At 36.3% G+C, this 24,010-nt stretch overlaps 1 protein-coding gene across 1 annotated transcript; it reads right to left on the bottom strand.

Moving 5' to 3' along the window:
* Positions 1–1,089: 1,089 nt before the first annotated feature.
* Positions 1,090–23,099, bottom strand: LOC145694132 (uncharacterized). The gene is made up of 3 exons (XM_081770250.1): positions 22,948–23,099; positions 10,702–11,289; positions 1,090–1,312 (listed from the first exon to the last, which is right to left on the bottom strand). The coding sequence occupies exons 1-2, from the start codon at positions 22,957–22,959 to the stop codon at positions 10,723–10,725; spliced, it is 579 nt and encodes a 192-aa protein (XP_081626376.1). The 5' UTR covers positions 22,960–23,099; the 3' UTR covers positions 1,090–1,312; positions 10,702–10,722.
* Between the last annotated feature and the right edge of the window lie 911 nt (positions 23,100–24,010).

Here is a 24,010-nt window from a genome sequence, read left to right as displayed (position 1 = left end):
ACCTAGTTAGGGTGTGAGAACAAGCGGCTGCTCGGTTAACGAAACAGGACGCATCTACTTCCTAGCAACATAGTTTGATTAATATAACACATTTAATTAATTGGAGTAAATGGTATTAATCTTCCAGTTACATCTCTGATTATGTGATAAAGACAAAAAATTCAATATTAAAATAAGTAAATACTGTCTGACTTTATAAGCGATAGATATCCGAAGTATTTCAAAACTAACAGTGAAAACTTGATTCGGCGTTATTCTTTGCTACAAGCAAAGCTGTAAAAGCTTTTTGGTATTTGTACTGTAAAGCAACATACAACATATTAAATTTACTTTAAATATCACGAATTTGTTTTTACTAGTCTATGAATTCTTTGACGGCAGTTGCATGGTTAGTAGTGCTACCATCTATTTTGTCATTATTTGTACTATAAAGATGTTTCTCACAATTATTGTAATTTAAATGTCAGAAAATGTATAAACTTCCGTAAATAAACTTTCCTATTACTTCATGTAGAATACATATTTTCATAACTGTGTTCCTATTCCTTCGGATGTATTCACAATTGTTAAAACTTTTCGTTCTTAAAATTGCAAATGGCGACGTTGCTATTTGTGCTTCTAGTAATGCAATGTTACAAGTAAACAAGTTCTGGAGGGTTGATTTACCTCGTGTGAAAATCGGTTGATAACAACAGAGTGTTTTAATTTAAATGAAACTTCTTTAATTGGTTACCTTCTTCTAACCTACTTTATAGGTTAATAACAACCAAGCACTGTATTGTGTCTACGCTTTTTTTCAGTAACCTTTTTCGATTAACCGGTGACCTAACAAAATTAACCTTTTTTGTCTCAAAAGGGTTGTTGCAAATTATTAACTGGTTCTAGCAGCTAAGTTGTCCATTAACCTCGACTTGGTTGTCCCATATTTTTCTCAGTGTAACCTGCTAGTAGAAGGGGTCTACGAGAAGTACTAGACTAGTTGTATTTGTACCTGGTTAAACGCAAAGCCATTTATGTATGACTAACATAGGAGTAATTTTGGTATTTTTAACATTTTCAAATACCTTTTCAACGACAACAAAAACATAGTTCTTACAAACAATATATATTTTTAATTAATGAAAACATGTACATAAAATGTCATTTTTGAAACACATTTGGATCAAGAACACAGCAATCTCATAATATTTTTCTTATTGTGCTCTTATTGTACTGTTGTTCACACCTAAATTGCAATCCTTTTTTCGTGCACTGGAAGTAATTTTGGTTTTTGTCCAACATAGACTCTGGGACTTCACGGAGTGTTGACTTCCTGCAAAATTAAATACGTATAAATAATTTCTTTTTCTCTAGAATAATTAAAAGTAGCCTTTGAAAACATATAAGAATAAAATATTGGATACATATAATAATACGTAAAAAAATAAGAATTTTGTATTAATAGCAGAAATGGAGTGTAGCAGGCACGTAGCCAAGGGGGGGGTCCGGGGGGTCCGGACCCCCCCCCCTTCGAGACCAGAAATGAAAAAAATTAAGGAAGGATAAAACAAAATGAAATGACAAAAAGAAGGATCTGCGTTAAAAATTAAAAAGAAAACTAGAGGAAGCTTTTGCGTACTCTTTCTTATGAGGAATTGTATTACTTGCAATATGGTGGCGAGGTAAGCGGGTATTCTGGAAGAGTCAGGGAATTTGGAATTTCAAGAAAAGTTATGGAATTCTTAGAAATCCTGCTACTAGTCAGGGCGATTTCAAGCTTTCGAAAGCATAAGTGCCGTTGTGTAACAGCGTGGACATTTTAAATCATAACTTTTCGTCATCGCATCCTTGCAGTATCAAACATGTTATTTCAAGGACAATTTTCTGTTGCTCCTTTAACCTGTCATTTGGAACCGACAGTAGTTGAGGGAATAATAAAAACCAAAAATTATGTTGAAAGAAAGTTCTGTTAGCATTTGATTCAACAGAGAAAGGAACGCATATATTGTAAAACTAGTTGAATATACACATGCTTCGCACAGGGGCTGTATTTGAAAGTCAACGCCTGTGGGAGTATCACCATTGATCTCAGCGACCGCGAAAACTATGGATTTGATACTAATAGCTCTACCGGTCATTTTGGGCTATTTTTTTACATGGCCCGGTATCCAACCCCCGCTGACTCCCGGCCCGCATTCTTGCAAGTCATCGCTAATGGAAGTGTCACCATTGATTTCAGCGACCGCAAAAATATGGATTCGACACTAACAGCTCAAGTGGTAGAGCGTTGGCTTCGCATTCGGGAGGTCGTGGCTTCGAATCACGCTGCCTACCATCCTGACTGAGGTTTTCCAGGGTTTCCCTCAGTCCTACCAGGCAAATGCCGGGATGGCACCTACTAAACAGCCCTGGCCGATACCTTCCCAAATCCTTTCCATTGTTAATGTTGTTGGATATTCAATGTAAAATGGCCTTTGAGCTGTATCTGATGATTGTTAAACAAATAAATATCGGTCATTTTCTACTACTTTTACATGTCCCGGTAAACGCCCTCCTTGAGACTCCCCTGGTTCGAATTTCTGCAAAAACGTTTAACTCTGGTCTGGAGCCTGGACCAAGGTATTCGTGAGTAAAATTTGGTAACTCTCTGTCGATTTGTCTGGTTCCCAAGCCGGTTCCCGTAAACGCCCCCTGAGACCCCACTTTTTCGAAATTAAAAAAAAACTCTTGGTCTTGATCTGGGGCCTGGGCCAAGGTACCTCTGACCAAAATTTGGTAACTATCGGTCCACTCGTCTGGTCCCCAGGCCGCACACAGACAGACAGACAAACACACAAACTAACTCTTTATTTTATTTATATTAGAAGATAGTTTACAAGACAGTATTCAGTATGTACTTTTTATAATAATTGAGGTCATAACGAAAGGAAAATTGTTATATTTGAATAAACAGAAGGACGTAAATATTGCAAAATCTTTTTCAATGTTTTTTTTTTTTTATTATTATTTTGCTCGAAATTTCTTCATAGTTTATTAAAATACTTGCCAACATATCCTCATTTTATTGTCCTAACAAACCAATATATGTTGATAGTAAATAGTTTAGATTGATCGAGCTCCTGGGCCCTCACAATTTCATGTCACCCCCCCCCCCCCCCCGTTACGAAATCCTGGCTAAACGAACCAATATATGTTTCAGTAAAATAGTTTAGAGTGATCGAGCACCTTTTGTGATGACCACAGTATTTCATGTCACGGACCCCCCCCCTTCACGAAATCCTGGCTACGTGCCTGAGTGTAGAGATTGTGGAACGCTAAACCTAGATATATGTTTGACCATAATTGTAGCTTCTTTCTATAACAGTCTATCTTGCATACGATACGTGATGTTGTCATCTTATAATCGCTTTTGTAAACACGTGAAAGAACACTAAAATATACATTAGTATCTACATTCGCAAACGAAAACTTACTCTATCCCTTAAGGGGACAGACTACTAAATATTTTTAAAAAGCTAACAATTTTTCTTTTGCCCGTTTTTCGTAAGTGGAAAGAGAAAATGAAATGCAACATTCCACAGTAATAGATAATGTCATTCTACACCCTAAAATACGAATGGAAGAGTTTTCACTGTTGCAATCCATAGAAATTACAGTGTGACCAGAAATTTAATATTTGTATTTATTTTGTAATAAATTACGTAAGATATTACAAAATAAATAAGTTATTACAAAATAATTAAAAATATTATTTAAAACGTAGTTAACAAGGAACAAAGACAACATGATAAGTCATCAATTACCGTTGATTTCATTTTCCTAGTCGCTGCCTTAACCTAGATTTTTGAGTAATTCAAATTCTGGTCACACTGTACTTTCTATGGATGGCAACACTGAACATTTTTTCAATTCGTATTTTTGGGTGTACAATGACATTATCTATTACTGTGGAATGTTCCATTTTATTTTCTCTTTTCACTTACGAAAAACGGGCAAAAGAAAAATTGTTAGCTTCCCTTAAGCTATCAGGGAAGGTAATTCTACAAATCTAGCCCACAAGCGTAAAAAGAATTACAGAGAAAGAAGTAGTAAGGACAGGCTAGTCAATGATATTTTTGAAAATTGTGGTAAGTTCCAATAGGCCACATGACTGTTCTTCTTTACAGTTCGGACTAGGAAAGAAGAAGCTGAAGTTTGAAATCTTTCGGTTTTACGTCCCACACTTATGCCGACTAGGCTAAAGAAGACGGTGATGATGAGAAATGAATTCAATAGTGGAATGAATAAAGTGGGAGAAAACGGAAAAACCTCGATAAAACCCATGAGCACGGTGTTTGTCCACCACAAAGCCCAATTGGAGCGAGCTGGGATTGAACCAGAGACCCCACGCACCAGAAACGAACGCTCGAGCAGAAGTTTGAGCAAATATAATATCAGGCGTTATCCTTATTTCATATGTGGAGGAAACAGATTTATGTTAAAGATTTAGCAGTGAGACAATAGAGCCATAGAGAAATAGGAAATGGATCCTGCCTAAACACAAGGTACTATTGTTATCATTCGTTTGATTTTTCTTAAATAATAACAATAATAATAAATAAAATAATAAAAACAATAATAATAAAAAACATAAATAATAACAATCACAAGGACCTGTATGTCATAATTAGTCACTATACATCAGTATTGCCATAGTTTTAGCTCTGGAGTGGGCTGAAAAATAGTACCAAATTGAACCAAAAAGGGCTGAATCCATTATTTTATACCAGTGTAATACATAGCTCTATAACATGAAACTAAAAGAGATAAAGTTTTAGAATACTCCCCCCTTTTCCAACAGTCCAAACGAAGAAAGTGCTCGGTTTAAAAACATCCAAATGGGAGGACCCCGAGCAACCGTGGAACTAGATGAAACTTTTCTCGCACGTAGGAACTGTAGCAGAGGCCGCAAATTAAAAGGGAAAACAGTTATCATCTTCGGTATGTATTGTAAGGAAACCAAACGCTCCTGTATTTCAAAGTGGCTAATAAACCAAAACAATATTGTGGCCATATATGAAAAAATATATAAAACGAAAAACAAATCAATCATCTCAGAGTTCGTGTGTAAATAGTACGTTATGATAAAATATTAAAATTTAAATTATTGCACCTTATTCTCGCTTATTTCACGACCGAAGAAGGATAATAGACTGTAAGAAGAATATAAAGTAAGTGAACTGACATTTGTAAAAAAACGTAAAACCAGTCCAGGGTCCTAGAACCTTCTCTGAAAGACAACAGAACACATTATTAATAATTTTAAGTCACAATGGTATCTAGTGCTGAGTTACTTAGAATTGTACCAATTTTTTTCACAAACCGGGCTGAAAATGTCAGCGTAGTACCAACGGACCGACGAATGACAAATAGAGCTGATTTTGGTTCAATTGTACCAAGCATGGCAACACTGCTATACATCTCATTTTGATAAGGACAATTTCGATTTTAAAGCTCTTGTCCCAGTGTTCCACCGCTTTACATTTTGTTCCTGTTTTGCAGTCGAGACAAACTTTTCACTCCATTTTGTTGTGCACCCTACCCACATTGCAGTACTCTAAAATAGTTTTTGGTACTACCTGTTATTACATTAACAGCTACATCTGCAATTTCAATTTGTAGTACTCTTGAATGAATGGGTTAGCAATGACGTACTGTATATCCTCCCGTACATCCAGCGTAATTTGTTTCCAGTTGGTTCCAAAAACATGAGCTATACATATGGAACTTACAGTGGTCAGTGTTTATGTTTGCATTGACTCGTAAATATTACAATGAAAGAGAGAACTGTAATTTTTGTTAACATTTCCAAAAGAAGGAACATTTAAAGAGCAAATGGATCAAAGTTAAGTATTTACACGAAAATAAGGTGAACTATATAACGGCCAATGCTATCTTTACCTACCAGACGTGTTGTTTAGGACCAAAAATATGAGTTTTGGGACTTTACACTTAGGTTGACAGCGAAAGTGACAAAATTACTTGACTGATTCATATTGATATAATGTGCCTCATCATAACATACAGTTCGTATACATACAATGATTTGATATATGTGCTACTTTCCTAACCGTCATTAACAATACATCAAACTGAAATGAAACACAAATGGTTCTTGTAAAGGTAAAGTATTTCCCACCGATGGAATGAGCGAAAATATTCCTTCTATCAAATTGACCCTTTTAAGAAGGTACTCCATCAAAAGGTCCCGGTTTCGAATAAAAGAAATATGGTACCCTTAGCCATGCTTCAGGCACGTAGCCAGGATTTCGTGAAGGGGGGGGGGGGTCCGTGACATGAAATACTGTGGTCATCACACCAGGGGTTCGATCATTCTAAACTATTTTACTGGAACATATATTGGTTCGTTTAGCCAGGATTTCGTAACCGGGGGGGTGGGGGTGTGACATGAAATTCTGAAGGCCCAGGAGCTCGATCAATCTAAACTACTTTACTACACTGAGAAAAAAAGGACTAGGATTTCCGTGTGGATACATCGTATTTACGCGGGTGCGCTCCTTAAGTAATGTAATTTCATGTATAAAAGTACAGCAGGTAGGAACACCATGCCAAGTCTGGAGTTCGGCATCGAACTAGACTCGCTGTGATTGAATAATTTTATTCACATGATTGGTTTCGTGTTAAAAACTATCACTTTCATAAGGTAGGGAGTCACAGATTTAGAAAGAACCAAGAGGGAACACTCGTAGGAAAGTAGTAACAACATTATATACGTAAGTTACCACCGTCGGAATGGGTATGGCGTTAATTCTAGATTTGAAATGGTAGTCCCACAATACAAAATTTTCGCTGGACGGTGGTGTAGATCGTACTACTGATGAAACAACATTACTTAATGTGGTGACCCGCGTACCCTGGTAAAAACAGCATTTACATGCCGACTGTATTATGCATTTTTCTCCGTGTATCAACATATTTTGGTTTACGAGGATATGTTGGTATTTTAATAAACTATGAAGAAATCTCGAGTAAAATTAAAAAAAAAAAAACTTATTGAAAAGATTTTATAATATTTACATCCTTCCTCTGTTTATTCAAATATAACAATTTGCCCTTCATTATGACCTCAACTATTATAAAAAGTACATATTCACTATTATAAAAAGTACATACTCAATAATATCTTGTAAAATATTTTTACAATATCTGCGTTTTTTTTCTGTTGAATCAAATGTTAACAGAACTTTCTTTCCACATATATTTTTGTTTTTATTATTCCGTCAACTACTGTCTGTTTCAAATGACAGGTTAAAGCAGCAGTAGAAAACTGTTTTTGAAATAACATGTTTGATACTGCAAGGATGCGATGACGAAAAATTATGATAAAAAATCTCCACGCTTGAAATCTCCGTGACTAGTAGCAGAAATTCTAAGAATTCCGCAACTTTTCTAGAAATTTCAAATTCCCTGACTCGTCCAGGATATATCGTTCACCTCGGAACCATGTATTACAAGTAATACAAATTTCCCCATAAGAAAGAATAACCAAAAGCTTCCTGTAGTTTATTTTTAACGCTGATCCTTCTTTTTCTCATTTCATTTTGTTTCATCCTTTCTTAATTTTTTCATTTCTGGTCTCGAAGGGGGGGGGCGGACTCCCCGGACCCCCCCCTTGGGTACGTGCCTGCATGCTTGATCGATAGAAATAATCTGATCTTGACTAAACTTACCAAAATGATAGATCTTGACTTGCTTAGTAAGCTTGTGAAATATTTTTCTGTATAGATACTTAGTTCCTGGGCTATGGTTATCAAATTTGGGGTTGATGTAATGAAATCTTTACCCAAAAAGAAAATAATAATTCATACACGGACAAGAATTAAGGGGAAATACATGGAACAAATTTGTTAAAAGATAATTTGAAATTAAACTCAAGGCACGAAATTTCAAGACTTCATTTAGTTGCTAGATGAGAAAATTTAGTGCCATGTTTTTTTGGCAATTCGAGGTCAGAGAGTGAAGGTCAAATGTCTATTGCCAAACTCAAATGTTTGGTCGTCAATGGTGACCGGAGATTTCATGCCCTTGATTAGGGGGTTAGGTAAACAGAACATATATAATAAAGATTTGATATTATAAATTCATTGAACAAATATTTCCACAATATCCACTCCCTCTTTTGTTACTAATTTCAACATTGTATAGCTCAAACGTAAGAGAGTAACAAAAACGTAACGTTCAGTATACCTTTGTGTTATCTAATGTTCATTGTGGATAACCTATAATTTAAATTTTAAGGAAGGTATCGAGACGAGACGAGACAAGATTATACACAGTCTCGATGATAAATCGTGGTCTCGATCTCGGTCTTGTCTCGAACAACAGATGCTTGTCTCAATGTTGGTATCAGTCTTGTCTCGAAACAAACTGTGTAAAGTTAGAAATGTGTGAGTAGTGTCATATTTTAGCATGTCGTTTCCTCTTTTTATTTTTTCGCTTCATTCTTGATTGAAAATTATTGTAGACGAACCGTGTACCCTTTCATAATTAAGTGGTTAACGCTTGTGTGTTATGTGTGTTCATGGGTTCAATCTTCAGTGAGTGTATCAAGCCTTAGAGAAAACCAAAATAATGATCCACTCTTGCAAAATGTAATATTTTGTTAAGATTAAAAAAAAAAAAAAAACAATATTTATACAAAAAGGGAATTAACACGTGTAAGCGTGGCGGGGTCAAATTAGTTCTGCTGCTGATGTCCCCATTAAATATCCAATAATTAATCAACCAATACCTATAAGCTAATATGGATAAAGGCTTTCCTCGAAGTGTATGGAAAGCAATCGACTATGCATAGCGTTATGTGTATATTATTATTAAATTTTTCTGATTTATTTGTTCAAAATCAAAGTATTTTCAATACTGGAGTAAATATGCATAATAAAACTAACTGTTTGGTCAAAAGATTCATGTCAACCAGAGTAGATTGATTATGTAGCATGCAATATGTAACTAGTGTATGCAATCTGTTAAATGCTTATTTTGTATGAAACTAATATGTCACGATGAGATAATGGGTTAATAGTAATAGGACAACCCCGTTTCGATCTTCGATAGGATGGGGATTTATTCTCCTATTTTACCATACTCAAAATGTGGCTTAGTTGCCCTTGAGTTTGAACCAAATGTGTAGTGTCCATTAGTCCTTCTTTTCTACTTTCATACAGGTAACATTCTTCATCCTATTATACGTATATATTCTGAAATATAACTATTGAATTAAAGAAAGAACTATTACAGAATAAACATCAGGAATGTTTTTCCTTATTTCATGGATGTAGAAAGGTCTGTTTTAAGAAATGATGTAATATTAACTTAACTATGTTACACAAACAGGGCTGCTAGGAAACAGACTCCCAATATTTTTGTACAGGGTAATAGTGTTCTAAATTAATAGTAAACATTTAGAGATAGTAGGCAAAAAGAGGCCAAGAGCATCAAAGCCTGAGACAATAATTGTGGCAAGTAGTCGTATGGTGATGTGAATTGTATTTTTGTGTTTAAAAAAGTTGTAGGACCCCTAATGCAGAATACGTGATTTCACTACAAATGTTGGCATTGCATTTCAAATTACAGTCCGCCTATAAGTATAGAAAGAAAGAGAAATATAAGTTTTTAACGTTTTTATAGCTTAGCAAAACTTTTTTTTTTTGAAACATTAATATGCACATTGTTACACATTTTAAATGCAAAATAATGTTGATGGCTATAACCAGGTTCGGATCCAGGATTTTCTGAGGGGGGTGCACAAACAACTACCAGTACCAATTATAGCTACTATTTGAATTGGAATTTTTTAAATGCCTTTAGGCATATGTAGTGTGAATGAGGAAATGCTCTGGAAGTGCTAAGTGTCTGTTCTCGGTGAATACTTTTCTTTCAACTTTTAGAAAATTGACTTAAAGTATCGATTTTGCAAAACTTCCCTTTCTTTTAAGTCCAAACAAAAACATGACAGCAGAAATTTTCGGAAAGTGTTGCTATTTTCACTGCTAGCTTCTCTTTAGGTAGTTGTATATTTACAACCAAAGGGGGGGGTTGCAGTCGCACCTTTGTACCCTCCTAAATCCGGCCCTGGCTATAACTAATTGCCTGGTTTAATTCAATGCTCTTCCTTCTTACATAATCTTGCCCTATTCTATTCCAAAATTTCTGTTCAGACTCTCCTCCAGTCTAAAGATTTTACCCTCAGCTTCAAAGAAATGTTTGTGCCATTACTTATTCGATATGACTGTAGCGAGACAAGAGCAATTGTAACATTATCTTACGAACCACTCATGAATTTTGAATAAACGTAACTTCAGTATTTTTTGTCAATGTTCAAGATGAGACCAGAACTCCCGAGAGAGGGCTTAGTCCCGTCCTGATATAGTCTCAAACCACGAGTGTTTGTCTCGTCTCGAATCACAAGTGTTTGTCTCGTCTCGAGTAAGTCTCAGCATGTATTGAGTATCGGTCGCATATTGATTTATAAATGTTTGTTTCGATCTCGGTATCGTTTTGAAATATTCAGATGAAATGACACCTTGGCCTAGACTAGTTTCAATCTCGATACCATTACTATTGATTTTATTATATTTTTTCCTGTTTAATAGTATTTTCATATATAGCCCTTAATAATTTTTGAACTTCTAATTATATAAAGCATAAAGTTGTATCACTTACATATTCACTCATTTGTCATCTTCAGTAACCATATTTGTAACCCAGAGGCGCTGCTGCATATATTGCCTTCGTTGCGACAGGAACAGCAACAGGTTGCGGAACGGCAACTGGATGCGGAACTGGAACTGCTACAGGTTTCGGAACAGAAACCGGTACAGGTTGCGGGACTGGAACACCTACTGGTTGAGGGACAGGTACAGCAACTGGATGAGGCACTGGTACGGCATAAGGCCTATCAACTGGAACAGGGTAAGGTTTCTCAACAGGTACGGCGTATGGTTTTGGTACTGGCACGGCATAAGGTCTTGGAACAGGAACAGCATAAGGAGCTGGATATGGAACAGGAACATGCCTATCAACATGTACAGCTACCGGATGAGGAACGGCATATGGAACGTGCTTTGTCACATGAACTGTGGTGACAGGAGCTGGAGCAGCGGCATAAAGATTAGCTGCAGGTAAACCATAGCCATATCCTAATCCATACCCTAATCCAAATACACCTCTCTTTTCCTGTTTCTTTTCATCGGTGGCTGTTTTCTTCTTTTCTTCAGCCGTGACAGCCAGCAATACGAATGATAAAATTACCTAAAACGAAGGACATTTCGTCATATACAGTAATTGTAATATTACAATATTTTAATGAAACTATTAACTACTACTGTACTATCTAAAATACAACTATAAGTTATACCTTTATTGTAATTTCGGAGAAACCAAACACTTATTTGATAATCGTGATCAATAAATCGTGTTGTGAACTGTATACAAGCTAGTAAACAAACAGAATAGTTTCTGAACTAAAATGCAACGTTTATTCATGTATGTCAATATAATAAGAGACAATTAATATTGTAACTTCAATATTTTTCTGAAGACACTCAGTGGAAGAGCGCTCGCCTCTGAAATGAAGGGTTTTTGTTTCGATCCTGGCTACTCGAGTTCGTGGTGGACAACATGGGACTCAAACTTGGAATGGTGCTAGACCCTTGAAGCATGTGAAATATTATGGAACACAGGTTTCTGGTTCCTAAACTAAGCACAATCAAATTTAATGGGTTATTAGGCACATTCAACGTAAAAATCGGCAATATTTGATTTCTACTACTTCCGGTAGGTGAATCACTTGCATTAACGGACTCGATTACTAACTTATGAATTTCAATAGTCTGGTTAAAATTAGTAAGGAATCATCTCCTGAAGTGCAATATCCTTTTACCTAAAGGATGGAGGGACGGACATTCAAATAGGGTAAATAAAGTAAGCTAAATTTCTTAATTGTTCTGTGGAAACTCATACAAATTTTGATTTTGTAATAGTGTTTTCTAAAATATTGAGACAGTGAAATTTTAAAGAACAAATATATTTTTCACAATGTAGACCCAAAAAGTAACCATTATTAACATACTTTTATAGCAGTGTTATCTTGCGACAATTATTTAAAATACTCGAATTCTGTACATCGCTGTTCAAACAGCATTTGTTCCCTGGATTATTTGATCGTGAGCGTGCGGCAAACTCCATGTTAAATAAAGGAAAATAACCTTTTTTTATCTGAGCCATTCCCAAGAAAGAAAAAAAATCAAATCTGTACTAAAATGTGGGATTTATTGTAGATCGTGAAAATATTAAAAAGAGCCACACCTGCATAACTGAATGATTGAACCTAAAGGTTATAGAGGAACTCCTTCTTCAAACACGATTAAATTGCAGTAAATTCATATGCATTTAAACGGTTTGTTCCAATGCTTTTTTTTTTTTTTTTTTAATCTCTTCGTGGCATCTCAATGGCAAAGGTCACGATGTGCACGCGACTGCTTTCTCTTGAAAGGAGTAACTCACGATTTGGCTGAGGGCAAAAATTTCACCTTTTTGTAATTTTATTCCTCTCTACATCAAGGCTACTCAAGCTTTCTTCACGAACATTTGGCACAGCGGCAAATCTGAATAATTAAGATTGATTAATGGGTTTGTTGGATCTTCTTGAAGGAGGAAATAATTATTATTATCTACTGCTACTATGGAGTAATATATAGTTTGGTAAAGTTATTTTAAAAATGAATTGTATATGAAAGAACTTATCAGATGGACAAGAACTTGTATCTTATGCTTATATACATACTTATCCATATTGTCTTAGTGAAGCTAAACTGAAATAAACCTAAACCGATTTATGGTATTAGCTACTTATATAGCAAGAGCTTTGTTCGCTTACTGAGGCTACCTTAATATTACAAAATTATCACTGTACTAACAATATTAATACTGCCATTATTCGTGTTAGTGTGGTACTTTTGAACTCCTAGGTTTCACTGAATATCCCCGTAGAAAGGAACATTACTAACGTAATTCCAGGTACAATACAATAATACAATGGAAATCTTTAGAGAGGTGTCGCAATCCCAACTGGGGCTCGGAACAAGTGGAATTCGTCGAGAGCTTGCGAAATTAATGTCTGTGCACAAGGAATTCTTATTTTTCGTTACCACCCATCACCATGTGGAGGTTAGTAGACCCTAGTAAATATTTTGAGGGCCGTTTATTTTTATGATCTTTTTATATTTTTAAACTTTTAATTGTTCTTTTATTAGTTTACTTTTTATATTTTTATGGAGCTTATGTGACATATTGAATATACAGAAAGTCGAAAATCCGAACTAGCACAGGTAGGGATCACAGGTAGTTCGGATTTTCAAATTGTTCGAATCTTCGTAAATGGCGAAGAAAACGCCATTTAGGCTTAAATATACTGTACGGTATGCTCTTTTATCGATACAGTGGTTATACAGTACATACAGTAATTACAATCCAGCACGTAAGGCTACTTACTTTTAACGTTTCTGAAGAACCTATTTGTACACTAAATTACACTGTTCTTATAACTCACGCTTAAAACTTAACTTGTATAGGCGAAAGGGAAAATAAAAATATGCACGACAAACAATTACATATGAATGTGCTTTTGTAAAAGCACTGACTTTACACAACGCTAACGGACAACCCTATTGTTTGTTTATCGCTAGCGCTAAGACAAAATGTAAAATGCTCTAGGGATTGAGTTCGGATTTTTGACGTTCGGATTATTGACGCCGTACTGTACTTATGTCATATATGGAATACAATTTATACTGAATAGCGATCTACAAGGATGACTGTTTAGTATGCATTGTTACATGTGATAATATTTCCAACTATTGTACTACTATCTCACTAGTCAGTTTTTCCGTTAATAGCAGAATAAAATATTCCGTGCTTTGCTAGCTGCGAAAGTTTCAATTATCGGTGTATCCTCAAAATTGTATAATTTGATGTTGTTTCATACTTGATAGAAAGAACAAACACATTTGTACGTTTTTCCTGGTTCATGGTGAAATGCAAGTTTATCAGCTTCATTTTATCGAAGGACATGATGCGATAGATGTAGGCAGTGCAATCAAAATTTGACCAAGGGCGCCGATCCTGGGGGCCGGGCCCCCAAAGGTCATGTGGGCCCCTCTATTGTATTTATGAATATATAATATTTGGCATATTTTGGATGCAATTTGCCTTAAAATCCTCATATAGGTATATACCTTCTGCATCTGAATGGGCCCCCCAAATTTACAAAGAAATCGGCGCCCTTGAGTGCAGTTGCCATAAGCTTCTCAAGCTCCATAGAAAATACAGGGTTAGCATAAATGGTTAATTAGTTTTGAAAAGGCTATATTTTCAAAAGTGCTACACGTACATACATAAAAGATATATCAAAACTCACCAACTTTGTACTGTGTGGCAGCACGAGCCCATTATTTTTCCGACAGGGTGTGCCAGTGCAGTGTGGCAGTGTGACAGTATGTAGTTAGTACCTGTCGAAAAGGGAGGGAAAGCTAGGAAAAAGGTTTTCTGCGCTTGAATATGCCAGATGTTCGTCTGTTATAGCTGTGCAACGCGCTTTCAGAGGAGAGCATGGAAAAGAACCAGCGTTGCCAGACTCACAACTCGGAATTATTCCAAAACCTGATCGAAATTATGCTAGATTCAGTGAAATTATGCTAGATCCCCACAATTACTAATTCAGAAGTTTTTAAAGAAAAGAAAAATTGTTTGTTTACATATTTTGAAAGAAAATTACCTCGCAGCATAAGCGGAGTTGGGAATTGTCTGCTGGGAGGAGGGGGCAGATGTTTGGTCGCGTCATATAAACAAAGCATTTTGCGGTGGTGTCGGCAATTCAATGACAATGGTTGCTTGTGTAAAGGGAAAACCAGATCTCCTGACATAACGCCCTGCGACTTCCTTCTGTAGGGTTAGTAAAGGGTCTTGTCTACGTACCTCCACTACCTCAATCCTTAATCGAGCTCAAAGAACGCATCAGTGCTGCAGTGCAGACAATTGACAGCACTATACTACAAAATGTATGGAACGAGCTCGAGTATCGTCTGGACTTGTGTCGTGTCACCAAAGGGGCACATATTGAACATTTGTAGAGGGGTATAAACTTGGTGCGTTCAATTAGTTCACATTTGCTTATGCGACGTTCTAGGTCTTTCCATTCAGAAAACTAACTGAGCTGCTTTCAGTCTTGAATTCACGGATTAAACTTTCTTCCCCAACTTAAGAAACTATCACCCAGGCACGTAGTCAAGGGGGAAGGGGGTTGGACCTTCCCCCCTTCGACACAAGAAATGAAAAAAATAAGGTAGGATAAAACAAAAAGAAATGAGAAAAGGAAGAATCAGGGTTAAAAATTAAAAGCTACAGCAAGCTTTCGGTTACTCTTTCTTATAAGGAGATTTGTATTACTTGCAATACATGGTGGCGAATGAATGAGATATCCTGGAAAAGTCCGGGAATTTGAAATTTCTAGAAAAGTTAATTCTAGAAGAGTTAGTTCTAAAAGTTGAATTCTCAGAATTTCTGCTACTAATCAGGAAAATTTCAAGCTTTCGAAAGCATAGTGACATTCTGTAACAGTGTCGACATTTTTAATCCTAATTTTTCGTCATCGCTTCTCTGCAATATCAAACATGTTATTTCAGAAAGTTTTCTACTATTCCTTTAATTGTCATTTGGAACAGACAGTAGTTGACGGAATAATAAAAACAAAAATGTTATGTGGAAAGAACGTTCTGTTAACATTTGATTCAACAGAAAAAGGAATGCAGATATTATAAAATATTTTACAAGACATTATTGGATATGTACTTTTTGTAGTAGTGGATACGTACTTTTTATAATAGTTGTAAGTCATAATGAAGGGAAAATGTTTATATTTGAATGAACAAAGGAAGGAAGGTTTTTTTTATTCTTTTACTCGAGATTTCTTCATAGTTTGTTATTAAAATACTAACAAACATACCATCATTTTATTGTCCTAACAAACCAATATATCGTATGTTGCTAGTAAAATAGTTTAGATTGATCGAGCTCCTAGTGTGATAACCACAGTATTTTATGACACGCCTCCCCCCCATTACGAAATCCTGCTTAAACGAACCAATATATGTTGACAGTAAAATAGTTTAGATTGATCAAGCTTTTGGTGTGGTAACTACAGTATTTCATGGCACGGACTCCACCCCTTTATGACATCCTAGATACGTTCCTGTATCAACGCTACAAAAATTGTTCCTTTTCATTCCTTCATCAAGAATAAGGAAAACAATTATTGTTTCTGTGGGAAATAGCACAATGAGTTCTGGAAATCTGTCCAATTGGAAATTTTCTTTAAACCAGCCTTTCGAAACGAAACGTCCTGAACTATCTTTTGGAAGACTACAATCTTTATTCTGCAGTTCTTCTGGACCGATCTCAACCATTAATTGAAATACACCAGAAATCATCTTGAATATCTTGAAATGCAACACCTAGAATGTGCTGACTCCTCGGGAAGTAGATTTCTTTTAGGTGACGTAATTTCCAGCTGTTTAAGATGATCCGATCTCTGTTGGTGATGGCTCCTTTTGCTTATGTTCCTTTTCATAGTAGGAGGTATTACCGTTATCGTCATTGTCACTAACTCTGACAAGATTCTTGTCATCACATGATGAATTCGTCATAGGCGAAAATTCAGCCTTGATCTTGTTTTAGCATTGGAAGATATTTTAAACTGGCCGAAGCGTTATTTTCATAATTTGTTCTTTGGCATATGTTTGGGCCAACCAAAACTACTATTAACATAACTGGAACAAATTAGAGAACAAATATTATAATTTAATGACTTTATATATAGCTTGTCTTTTAAGTGTATGTCCATCTAGTGTATCTTTGCAGTAAAACAGCACAAGCGAAATTAATATCCAAGATTTAACCAATGAACCAGTGAATGAACATGTGGATCCGGGAATGAGAGAAGATACTGAGGTTGGCTGGGGCCGCCATGTGTGACTCTCAATGCAAAACGGGAAACTTCTCTCTCTCTCACTGAAATCTACATGAATTATTAAGATTACGGAGAGTCTTACTTTTAGCAACTTCAGCCAAGCGCCCGAGTATTTCCCAAGAGAAGGAGAAGAAGATATTGTATCATCAACTACCATCAAGACGTACCATTGCGTAACGAGTGATTTATCATTTGCGGCAGTGGGGAAACACTTCTGCTCCCCCACTTACGCCGAAATTGACGCATCATTCGCCCACTGGCGTCGTTAGCTTTTTAAATCTGGGAAGGTCGGATGAATCAAAATCAAAATCCTCTTTCCGACAAAAGTTATGTATAAAGTAGTAAAAATATTTGACTAAAATCTGGGGTGGACGCGTCCCCCCATCTCCTCCGCTAACGACACCCGTGATTCACCTGATAAAATAGACAAAAGTTGCAAAACTCTAGTTAGGATATCTGACTATGGTATTCAACAAAATACTTTCCTTTCCGATTTTTTTTTTTTAAAAAAAATGAAACATTAATGTTCATTCCTCAATGTGAATTTATGGCTGGTATTATTTTCGTGGCGAACAGATCTCTATTTAATATTCTGCCTTAGAGAAACCACTAATACAGTACTACAGTCAGAATTTGCTTAATGGACTTTAATGTAAAGAAACCTCAGAATCTTACATTTTATGTAACTAGCCGACTAAGCACCGAACTAAAAATAAGTTCTTGATTTCTACAGAAGTTATAGTCTATAGGTAAGATGGTGTCATGATGAAAAGTACATTGTTGAAAATTATGAGGGTCGAGAGAAAATTAACGGAAACTACAAAGGAATTGAAAATTTGTCGGGAAATATTTAAGATTTTACGGATATGTACCTTAAGCTAAACGAGAGGGTTCATAGATGTAGATGCAAGATATACTAAGTGTTTCTGTCCACATGTTAATAAAATGGTTTATTTTTTTAAATCCAATTGCCATTTATTCCAAAATTATCACGTTTATAATCTCCCAATTCTTTAAAGTAACATTTTATCTGATTTTTAATACAGTTAAAACCAAAAATGTTAGCACGCGCAAATATAATAGGGAGAAGATGTTAATTATCTTCTAGCGCACCGATATAAGTACAGAAGTGTTGTTCATTTTAGTGTGCGTCCGAGTTATAAAGGTAACTGAGAAAGTTTTGTCGCATTTTGTAAAGGTCTGTGTTTAATTGGGCATTACAGCAGTGAGTTGAATGCGAATGGAGACAAGGCGAAAGTCAATTGTTTGTGTGGATATATGCAATATACTACCTGGTTGTGGCAGTTCACTTACACCGTAAACATACGTAAGGACAGAGTCAATATGGAGCCTCCACACAGCATTGTAAGGGCGTTTATGCTGTACGAGTTTGAACTGGGGTTAAATGCCGCTGCAGCGGGCGAAAGATATGCCAAGCCTTTGGTGAGGGTGTCGTGACTACGCGGACAGTACAGCGATGGCTTAAAAGGTTTAAGGACGGTCACGAAACACTCGAAGACGCATTACGTGTTGGAAGACCAACACATGCATAAACTGAAGATATTCAGGCAGCAATAGAGGCGAACAGTGTTCAGACATGTGAAGAACTGGGACTACAATTCAATGTGAGTGAAGGAACCATTCGGCAGTACCTCCATCAACTTGGGAAGCACTACCAGTTGGATCATATGGGTCCCACATGATATGACTCCGGGCCAGAATTCAAAGCGAGCAGACACCAGTGTTTCTTTGCTGTCTCGTCTGAGAAGCCATTTCTGGACAGGGTGTTATGTGATAAGAGGTGGATCCTGTACAAAGCTCCACGGTGCCGTTATCATTGGTTAGCACCCCACGAACCGGTTCTAAAACAGCCGAAACCAACATTGTACCAGAAGAAGGTACTCCTGTGTGTTTGGTGGACTACTCGCGGCATGGTGCATTGGGAAGTGCTAACAGCTGGTCAGACCATCAATGGAACTGTGTACTGTCAACAGTTGAGGCGTGTTCAAGACAAAATCAAAACTGTAGTCAGCAGTTCTGAATCGGAAAGGGTTCCTCCTCTTACAGGACAACGCTAAGACCCACATGGCTAGGATAACTCGGTACATCATTCTATGCCTTGGATGGGAAACATATCCGCCATACTCCTCGGACATTACACCGTAAGATTATTACCTGTTAGATTCCTTGAACAATCACCTTAGAGGACGCCAGTTCAAATCCCTAGTACAGTGTAAAATGCACTTGATACTTTCTTCGCTTCACGGTCCACCAAGTTCTATGTCATAAGCTGATCAAACGAGCAAGAGTTCTCCATGAGCTATGCATAAACAATTGCAGAAAATGAAGGTTTTCCAATGGTTATTTTTTCAACTTTAGCTGATTCTGCAATAGCGATCTCCTTCGCGATTTTGCTTCTTCCGGGATCAATGGTGACATCATTGCCAGTGCTTCGGCGATTTGAGCGCTGGTGTCTGACGACATTCGACACTCGAGTTATGAATGCACTAGAGCTATCGCGGGGCCTGGAGTCTGCTGACTCCCTACCACAATTAATCGGTGGTGAAAGAATCGAATGTCAAGCTATAAACCTCACAGTTCAGGCATACACTAAGTTCTAACTTTATTAATAATAAACTTTTCAATGAAGTGTATGTATTACGACCATAACTATTCATTATTGTTTGGATAAGGAATTGTAAAAACTTCATATCTTAACTGTGATCGCCGGTACTTTTGTTAGAATAAATTGAAAACTGTAACTGTAATCATCTGCATCTTCGGTACAATAAAGCAGCAGAAATTGTAACTCTGGCCACAATAAATCGAAAACTGTAACTGTGATTATCTGCATCTTCGGTACAATAAAGCAGCGGAAATTGTAACTCTGGCCACAAGCACTTTAATTATAATAAAACGGAATCTCTGATCTCCAGCACCTTTGTTAGAATAAAACAGTAATCTTAGGTCTGGAGCGACACCACGCAGTACAACTGTAGCATTTTTGCTTCCACTGAAGTTTTGAGCGTTTAGCCAATTAGCTATATATATATATATATATATATATATATATATATATATATATATATATATATATATATATATATATATATATATATATATATATATATATATAATCAATCTACTACTAGTTAGAAGCTATTATCAGTATTTGGTTTCTGGTACCATAAAAACAAATTGTTTTTATATCAGTGAAACAATAATTTAATAAAGAATTGAGTATTTGCAGCAATAATTGATGAGGGAAGTGAAGTCATATTTAGGTAGGTAGATGCTTAATTTTGATTCTCAATCTATACTCCCTACTCTAGCTTCAAAATCTCATTCATAGATTTTAATATGCTAACTTGAACCACTGCTAAGAGAAATTGGCCATCTAGCCGTGCATTACCTACAGTAATTTAGTGCCCCTATATGATATGTTGGGTAAGTGGACTTACAAAGTTTTCTTCGCCCCAAACTCTCAGCCAGCGGAGCCGAATCTGCATAAATTTGGGGGGAGTTAGAAATGTATGTTTCGTTCTCAAATATATATACGAACAAAATTCCAATCACAACTATCCAGATTCTGGGGGCTTGAACCAAATTTTCGAGGAATCCGGACCCTCTTAGCCTCGAGAATCGGCGTCCATGCTCTCAAAACTATATATTTTCGCAGTTTAAACACATTTTCACATTTTAGTGGTATTAATTTAGAATTGTATATTTTACTTCAAACATTATTTAAAGTAGGTCTAATAGTAAAATAAATTTTATTTTTTATTTTTATTTATAATTTATAGTTTTGTATTCCACTATTATGCTTTATAGGCTAAAAGAGATGGATGATTAATGAGAGTTTATGGTATGATAGAATTGGTGGAATGATAATGTGGAAGGAGACTGGAGATCTTGAGGAAACTCACGTATTGCACATCAAAAACCCTTCAGAAAAAAAGTGAGCGCTTTCTTATTATTTTTACAACTTATTCTCTCATAGCTAAGTGGTTAGCGTACGTCCTTTTGGCGTGGGGGACCCTGGTTTGATTCCCGCTTGAATTCATGGGGTTAAGCTGTAGGTTCACGTCTCATATAGTCTCGCTGCTAAAATGGAAGCTAAACTCAAATCACATCACACGTTTTTTTTTTTTTTAATTTGTACCCGATTGGATATGGAGACAAAACGTCGAGGAAAGCTAAAAGCGTTCATGCTCTTCAGAGAAACTCGAAACCCTGATAGGGACCTAGTCATTGTTATCTCTTAAAAATCGAGCTGTACGACCATAGTACAAAAGTTAAAAGTACTGCTTTGCAGCAAATAAGTCAGCCTCTAAATTGCAGGATATTGGCAATTAACATTCCTAAGTTACTACCCAGCTTGTATAGAATCTCGGGAATGTTACCAATTTTAAGAGGTATGGACAGCCACCATTAAAGTGACCATTACCCATGAATATCGTAAGTGATTTACTCTATTAACAACCTGACCAGAGATAATCACTCTAGCTATCTATTGCAAAAAGCAGAATTCAAAAATTCGTTTTCCTTCAAGACTAATATTCTGGAGTGTCGGACGTGCATGCATACAGTCTTATAATTCCCATTGTGTGATTCTAACAATTTAAATGATACGAAATCTTTCAATTTTATCGTCCCATGTTTATGCTGGACGGGCAAAAAGAGACTTCGATGATGAGAAATGAATTCAATGCTGCAATGAAGAACGTGGGAGGAAACGGGACAACCCGGAGAAAACTCACACACACGGTGTTTGTCCACCACAAAGCTCATTTGGCGCGAGCTGGGATCGAACCAAGAACCCCATGCACCAGAGTTGAACGTTCTACCACTGAGCCGAGCCACCGCGGCCGTGAAGTTGAACATTAGGATGCTCTCTATGACTCATCGAGTTTCAGTTATATACCACCGAATCAGTGGCGTACGCAGAATTTTGTCAAGGAAGAGAGGATCGAGCACTTCATTTCATTTCTTTTTATGTCAAGCGCGATATATATATATATATATATATATATATATATATATATATATATATATATATATATATATATATAATACTATAAATGTGTAGTTTTCAATTGCATATACCACTGCTCCGGATTACGTCAATCTGAATATATTTCCTTTACAGGGCCCTAGTGGCTCGGTGGTTCGATCCTATCTGACGCCAAGTGGACTTTGTGGTGGACAAATACCATGTACATGTGTTTTCTTGGGGTTCTTCCATTTCTTCCTACTTTATTCATTCCACCATTGCATTCATTTCTCATCGTTATTGTCTCCTTTCGCCTAGCCGGCATAACCATCGAACGTAAATCTTAAAGATTTCATTTCATTTATTTCCTTCACTACAACTAATCTTAATTTAAACATCTTTATTGCACTTCTATTATATCTTGTGGTATTGTTATGGGGTAATCACTTCCAGGGTCCACTAAATATTAAAACAATTAGAATAGTCACTAAACCTGCTACGATGTGATTGTTCTTTGCCGGATATATTTGACGGTCACTTCAAAGTTAAAGTAGAGAGTGACCGTATAAAAGCAATGTTTCATAAATAAAAAATAATATTCACGTCACACTCTGCTTTCAGTTTCTAGTGGTATGGTATCAATACAGGAATCCTCACTTGTATTCCTTGTCACGCAGTTTCGAGAAAGAAGAGATAATATTCTGTGGTCGCAGCACGCACTTTACGTATACTGGACGCCAAGAGGAGGGAAAAAATACGTGTATTTTTTTTATATATAATCAAATTTAGAATGGAGAAGGAAAAAAAATCACTTTCGTTGACCAGACTACAGAAACAACCGTTTAAAAAAGTCGTTTACTTGAGCATTCACATCAGGTCACTTTTTACTCACCAAAGTCTTCATATTGCCAATAGATATGTCACTAAACTTGCGCTAGAAGGAACGGAACAGTATAGCCATCAAGTTGCTAATGTCTTGTGCTTTATAGGTTTTGTTCATCTCCTTCCCGCCCCTCGTTTTTTCTCTCTTTCCTTCTTTCGTTCTTATAATGCATAAAGTACGTTACTTTCTCTTCTTGTTAAGAATGTATGCGTACCACCACCACCTCCATACCTGCTGCTGGCCATAGCGTGTGGTGCTCTTTCATAAGACGCTCGTTGTCATTGCCCTTTTCTGTGAATTGGGTCCTCCATTAGATCAGCTGACCAATTGGATGGCCTCTTTAATGATTATAGGTTACGATTACGTCGAGGACCTTTTTTTTTTTTTTCACTCTTCGCTTTTTTTGACCACTTTCATCCGTTCTGAATTCTTATTTTGGGCTCAAGCCATGATTTGTGGAATCATGCGGAAGAAACCGAAAGAAGGTGATGAAAAGAAAAAAAAAGTAATGGTGTCAGTAACTCCAGACGATCTTTTGAAGCTTTTTTTTTCTTTCTTTTCTTTCGTCATTTTCTTTCTTTTAGCCAATGACCTGTGAGCTATCCAGATCACAGTAAGTGTAATGCGCCTGTAGGGTTGATGCCTTGCAATCAACAACAAAAAAAGATACACACAGTTTTCTTACGTCACTAAATCACGTAACTCCCGAAGACTATTGTTTTCAGACTGAATAATGAAAACTGTTGCGAAGGTTGAATGATTTTTTTTTTCCGTAACGTAACACAACGAATTCTGTAGCACTTATGCATGAAATCGTGGGAACTTCGGAAATAGTTTCGTATATATTCTTAAACTGTTTCACGTGTATTCATATGACAGTTACGATTGAGCTAAAATGGATTGCTTTTTCTTTCTTTTAGACAAGTGAGCATATCATTCAAATTACGTTGGTTGGATAATGTGTTACAAAGTGATTATGCGTATGTTTGTTTGGTTTTATTTGACCATGAAATAAGTGACGGCTTGAGACATGATCGATGTTTTAGAATTTTTCTCTTGTTAAACACTCTCG

The sequence above is a fragment of the Thermobia domestica genome, chromosome 9 (genome assembly GCF_964235325.1).
Source record: "Thermobia domestica chromosome 9, izTheDome1.hap1.1, whole genome shotgun sequence".
Lineage (NCBI taxonomy): Eukaryota > Metazoa > Arthropoda > Insecta > Zygentoma > Lepismatidae > Thermobia > Thermobia domestica.
This window is presented reverse-complemented; position numbering and strand designations above follow the sequence as displayed.